This window comes from Nuphar pumila, chromosome 12 (genome assembly GCF_984573655.1).
Source record: "Nuphar pumila chromosome 12, dmNupPumi1.hap1.1, whole genome shotgun sequence".
In the NCBI taxonomy this organism is placed as follows: Eukaryota; Viridiplantae; Streptophyta; class Magnoliopsida; order Nymphaeales; family Nymphaeaceae; genus Nuphar; species Nuphar pumila.
In genome coordinates this window covers 12,374,244-12,380,622 of record NC_143260.1, presented here as the reverse complement: position 1 = coordinate 12,380,622, position 6,379 = coordinate 12,374,244, and the positions used below count along the sequence as shown (strand labels likewise).

Genomic DNA, 6,379 nt, shown 5'->3' with positions numbered 1-6,379 from the left:
TTGTGGTTGTGAACTATGAAGGGAGTTGCCAATTGTCCTTCACCATACAAAGGACATTGGGGTGGTGCTTGGTGATTTTTTGAAGGGATGTGGGGCAACTGGGTCAAGAAAAGAAAGAGAAGAATCAATAAGGGTAGATATTATTGTATTCTATTGGCCGAAAGAAACCGGCGTATATTAACCGGCAGTGGAAGAGGGGCTAATAGACATTTCAAAAGGTTGGTGTCCTTATGCCAGGTAAGAGAGAGAGAGAGAGAGAGAGAGAGAGAGAGAGAGATGAAACAGGAAACAGTGATTGAGAAGTTGCTGCTAAGATAACGCGGATCTTAATCTGTTCCGAGTTCTATCCCTTCTGTTCTGTCACACTTGCACGATGATCAACCTTCAAGATCCTCTCTAAAAGAATTCTCTATCCCCCTTTTTAGACTTTTAGTTTCTTCAGCTCACCTTCTTTTAATCGGAGAGAGAGGGAGAGAACAAACCTTCACTCACCCTCTCTTTTTTTCTCTCTCTCTCTCTCTCCTCTGATTCTCTCTGATTGTTGAGAATATCTAAATTTTAACGAAACCCCATTTCTTCAATTAGGAAGGATACGCCAAAATTTGTTGCTGTTTTCCTAATATAATCTTCTTTTTCTGAGCTTGGTGTTAGGTTGTGGTGACAACCGACACAGGCACAGAGGGCTGCTCCGTTTTCAGCCGACTGCACACTCTCCCGTTTCCCCTTGCTTCTTGGCACGCATTTCTTTGTCCGCCTCTTTACATAAAAAAGAGAAGGAAGGGTGCCCAAAAAAAAACGGACTATTAGGAAAAAGAAAAAAAAGGGAAAAAAACAAAAGAAGAGTGTCAGGCACTACTCCCCTTCTTACATTACATGCACGACTATGATTTGCTAACCCTTCTCTCTCTCTCTCTCTCTCCAACCCCTTCTTTTCCCATCTTCCCTCCCCTTTGGCTTTGCCCTCTCTCTTTCAAAGGTAATGGAATTTGGGAAGCTGAATGACTCATTTAAGAGGGAGAGAAGCCAGTAGGAGAAGGACATCCAAATTGAAAACTGGAAGAAGAGGACAAGAGGAGGGTTGTGGATCACCACCACCACCATCATCATCAGCACAGGAAGGCGACCCATCAATCTCCGACCCTCCTGACCTTCGATCCACCGCCGGAGTCGTACTTTCTGCCCCCCTCCTCCTCCACTGAATATGCACGGTTTGGCGAGGGGATGGGGGAGCCAACTTCCACCACCACCACACCGCGGCTGGGCTCCTTCAGGGGAGGCCGGGGAAGCAGCAACAGCAAGGTAGGGGAGATTGTGGAGGTGGAGGGCGGCCACATTGTGAGGTCTACCGGCCGGAAGGACCGCCATAGCAAGGTCTGCACCGCCAAGGGGCCGAGGGACCGCCGGGTCCGCCTCTCCGCCCACACCGCCATCCAGTTCTACGACGTCCAGGACCGGCTCGGCTACGACCGCCCCAGCAAGGCCGTCGATTGGCTCATCAAGAAGGCCAAACCCGCAATCGATGAGCTCGCCCAGCTCCCCGCTTGGCAACCCACCACCGAACCCCACCACCACCATCGTCGAACCCACTCCGAAACCGACCCCGACTCCTCTTCCTCCATCAGAAAACCACCACTCCCGCCCGCACCACCACCGCCGTCTTCCGCCTTCGAGCACTTGAATCCGAACACCTTCCTCCCTCCTTCTCTCGATTCAGACGCCATTGCCGACACCATCAAGTCCTTCTTCCCACCTTCCTCTTTCACCTCCACCTCCTCCTCTTCCTCTCTAATCAATTTCCAGAACTACCACCACCCCCAACAACAACGACAGCCTCCGACTCCTCAGCCGTCCATCACCCGAGAGCTCCGCCTTTCGCTCCAATCCTTCCAAGACCAGCAGCAGCAGCAGCAGCACAACAACCAGAGCCAGCACCACCCTGCTCTCCACGCCCAGAGGTTCTCCGGCGACACTGCTCCTGGCGGCGAGCCGCAGGGCCTGTTCTTTGCTGGGGATTGGGAGCAGCAGCAGGCGGAGCTGGGCAGGTTCCAGAGGCTGGTTTCCTGGAATGCTGCAGCTGCGGACGGTGGTGGCGGCGCTGCCGGATTCCTCAGCTCGTTGCCGCAGTTCCTGCCTCCGATGCCCATGCCGGCCAACCAGAACACCAGCTTGTTCGTTCAGAGGGGACCCCTTCAGTCCAGTAGTTCGCCTTCGGTCCGTGCCCGGATTTTGCCGGAGACCCAGGTGGCCACGCCGGCCGGATTCGCGGCTGGCGGGTTCGTCGGTTTCCGGATTCCAGCACGAATCCAGGGCGAGGAGGAGCACGAGGACGACGGCAGCAAGCCGTCCTCTGCTTCTCACCATTGACATCCTACTACTCTGCCATCAGCACTAGTACTAAATCGGCACAGAGGTGTTCATGTTCACTCTTCTTCCTTTGTTCTATTCTCTCTGTTATTTTGGACCAAGTAGCAGCGCGCAAATGATAACTTCTAAAAGAAGATGGTTGCTTCTTTTTTTTTTTGACAGATTTGGAGATGGAGAAACAGAGACCCCGATTTGGAGGAGAAGAGCATTAATCGGAAAACGGTACCTACTTTAGTTGCAGATTTGAATGAATGCTATATACTGTTTGAAGAAGCCTTTTGTTCTTCTTCATTGGGGGTCGTTGTTATGGACTTAAAATAGGTTCTGTTATTGCTTTCCTTTCTTTTCTTTCTTATTGGCTACATGGATGGCTCTCTACAATACCATCATCCCAGACATTTTTTTTTCTCTTTTCCTTTTTGTGTTGCTCAATCTGGGTGGCAGACCATATTTGGTGATGCTATGGGATTTTTCTCTTTTTGTCATGGCCCTCCTTTTTTGGTGTTCTTGATGGGTATTGAATAACTTGCGATGACATGGTAACGAGGGGTTGAATGAATGGATGAAAGTAGAAGGGTTGGCTGTTGAGGCTTTGCTTGCTCATTTCCATGTTGGTGCCTTCTCTCTTGGGTTGCCTCTATTGGAAATGTTTCATGGTTTGCTTTTGGAGTTATGATTCATATTGAAATGAAAGCGAGTCTTTTGGGGTCCTCTTTTTTTACTCCCATGAATTTCGATTTTTGTCACTTCATCTCTAGTCTGATTATGGTTAGGATGGCAAAAATTGCTGTAATTGGTAGAAACCATGAACACAAACAATCTTTTTCAGTAGGTCTAATTAACGAATCATGCCTGTGTGTTCTGAGTTCCATCTCTATCTACCAACCGAAGACAAGCACAACCCATCATTGTTTCTTCCATTTGAGGTCATTACTCTCCCTTTTGATGGCTCGAGTTAATGGTTGGATGTTGTAGCGTCCCCTTTGTGGTGCTTTTCTTTTTTAATCTTTATCCATAGAATAACTCTTGCATTGGTATGCTAATGGCACTCGTTAATCGTTATATTCCCCTTCAATTTTTGCTTTTCACGTGCCCCTCTCTTTTTTATCCATTACTGGCGTACCATCTTGTTTGATATTTGTAGAAACATCTTGATCAGAGTGCCAGTCCATTTCTTTGGAAAAATTGTACGGTTGGATGTGAGAAAATTGGCAGTAAGATTATGATATTGTTGATTTGATCAATATATCTTTTACATCTCCAACAAAGAAAATGGTAGTACTTAAAAAGGCTTGCTTTTTATCCTTTGGGACCGGTTCTTGATTCCAACCACCATTTACAATTAAATATTTGAAACAGTTTGAATATTGGGAGACTGGAATTTTGCTGGGGCATGTGGTGCGGGATGGCCTTCACTGTTCTATGGTAACATTTTAGAGGGATTTTCTTGGGTTTCTGTTGGATAGATAAACAGCTTGTGTTTTTCATACTGGGTATCAGATTGATATGAAGTGTCCTGTGGCACTTTCTCTTTCATGATGAAGACGATTGGACATCAATGCCTGGCGGTGGGGGGTGGGGGGAGGCGGGAATCTTCAGTACAGTGGTACCCTGAAGCCTTGGAGCCTGATTGTGGTGGGTTGATGTTAGATTTTGTCAAAGCTTGTGGTCCTAGCTAACTTGGAAGTCAAAACAATCCGCATTGTGTAGTCACTGTGCTTATGTATTTTTCGTTGCACTACTTGATAGACGTGCTTGGTTTCCCATGGTTAAATGATGCCACCTTTGCTTGTTCCTGCTATTAGTTGTGTGTTCATCTGAATTCAACAAAGTATGGCTCTGTTTGGGAGCAGGTATTGGGGAGTAGAAGGGTGATGGGAGTGGAGAAGAATGAGAGATGAGGCTGGAATTGTCAACAACATTCATGCGAGGATGAAGTTGAAAATGGCCCATCATTTCTTCCATCTCCGCTATCAACACCATTCTCTTCTCTCCCAAAACAGGGTCTCCTAGCACAGGTGGGGATTAAGAGCTCATTTGAACTTGTGAAATACGCCCTAAATTTTAACATAAATAATAGGTTGTCAGCTCAGACAGCAGATATGCCTTTCATTTTCTGTTGGGTTCCATAGTTGACAGGTTGTACTTCAGAGATGGATGGCAGTCAGGTGTAGCGGCACACTCAAAGTATAATGTAATTGCACCTTATCCGCCTTAGTCAGCTCAATTTGGCTAGTATAGACCCGTTAAATAGTAATAAACATATTGTATTGAATGAATAGTTGAATCATTGAATTGTTTGGCTTGCAAGCTGTAGTTTTGGAAATAAAACTCTATTTATACGGGCATTGGAAAAATGCATGTTTTTTGAAAGTGAGCCAGCTCGATAGGTCTACATTTCAAATCTTGTTATTTTCAGTTATTTTTTGTGTTGTAAACAAGCCAGCTTGAGCTCTTCTCATTTAGCTCGGTTTCATCACAAGCTCGAGCTTGGCTCGGCTTGTACAAGCACGAGCTAAGCTTGAACACCTCAAGCTGGACACCATCCTATTGCTTACCAGCCCTACTTATGGATTTGGTAACTTAAGAGTAATTCAATGTGCATGTTAAATCTTGCTAGATTCATTTAGGTTTTGGGGGCACCGCTTGATTCGTTTGAACTTGTGAAATAGGCTTGAAAATTTAACATGAATAATAGGTTGTCAGCTCAGACAGCAGATCTGCCTTCCATTTGAGTTCGGATCGTCTGCCTTCCATTTGAGTCCGGATCAGGTGCGCAATATGATTGCACAAAATTTTGTACATTAATCACCCCATTACCCTCCATCAGGTCTTGGGTCCCACACCTGACAGGCCCTGTTCCTAAGATGGAGGGTGATCAGGTGCTTAATGCACAAATATTTGTGCCATCATATTGCACCTGATCTTTTCACCTTTCATTTTCTGTTGGGCTCCATAGCTGACAGGCTGTATCTCAGCGATGGATGTCTGTCAGGTGCAGCGGCACACTGTAATGTAATTGCACCTGATCCGCTTTCGTCACCTCAATTTGGCTTGTATAGACCCGATAAGTAGTAATAAACATTTTGTACACCAGATGTGTGAAATGAATAGTTGAACCATTGAATTGCTTGGCTTGCAAGCTGTAGTTTTAGAAATAAAACTCTATTGATACGGATATTGAAAAAAATGCACTTTTTTAAAGTGAGCCAGTTCAATAGGTCTACATTTCAAATCTTGTTGCAGTTTGTGTTTTTTGTTGCAAACAAGCCATCGGCTCATTTAGCTCAGTTTCATCACAAGCTCGAGCTTGGTTCGTCTTGTTCTAAGCTTGAACACCTCAAGCTGATCACCATCCTATTGCTTACCCGCCGCCCTACTCGTGGATTTGGCAACTTAAAGAGTGATTAATGTGCATATTCAATCTTAATAGATTCATGTAGGATTTAGGGCACCGCTTGATTCATGAAAAATTCTCTCATGGCTCTTTAAATTATTTTTTCTTTCTTCAGTAAACATCCTCTTCTACATATTATGCATATAGTTGCTTTTTCAGTTTCTTTTATGTGCTCGAAGCACAATGCTATCAAACGAAAGGCATGATCATGATGCCATATAGCTAGAAAAGAACAGTAAATGGTGGTTTGTTGTGGTTCTCCATCTTTCAAAAGAAATGTCATCAGTATAGGTGTTATTTTTTAATAAATATAAAAAATGCCAAAAAAAATTTAAATTTTATTTTAAAATTATTTTAATGGTTTTAACACGTGTCACATGCGATACAGAACGATTCAGTTGAGTATCGGTATCAACAGATCCGGCTGAATAGCTGGCGCAACGATTGAGGGGCGATACCGATACTGACAACATTGTTCAACAGGCCATTGCTCAATGAAGCGTTGGAACATCATATGGGACTGGACCTCCATGTATCCAAATCAATGTCACAAGATCTTGGTATCTGGATTTCCTCAGCGAGGTAAAAATCTCATGATAAATTAAAAGAAAATATTGT

General features: G+C 44.8%; 1 protein-coding gene across 2 annotated transcripts; it reads left to right on the top strand.

The window, feature by feature from the left end:
* Window positions 1-247: 247 nt before the first annotated feature.
* LOC149820016 (transcription factor TCP4-like) lies at window positions 248-3,920 on the top strand. Of its 2 annotated transcripts, XR_016426403.1 has the most exons (3): window positions 248-2,410; window positions 2,527-2,586; window positions 3,724-3,920. XR_016426403.1 is itself a non-coding variant. In XM_089982099.1 (2 exons), exon 1 carries the CDS (start codon window positions 1,222-1,224, stop codon window positions 2,362-2,364), a length of 1,143 nt encoding a protein of 380 aa, XP_089838225.1. In that variant the 5' UTR covers window positions 248-1,221; the 3' UTR covers window positions 2,365-2,410; window positions 2,527-3,075. The 2 variants fall into 2 exon arrangements, 1 of the variants encoding a protein (XP_089838225.1); XM_089982099.1 differs by lacking the exon at window positions 3,724-3,920 and having other exon boundaries at window positions 2,527-3,075.
* The last annotated feature ends 2,459 nt before the right edge of the window (window positions 3,921-6,379 follow it).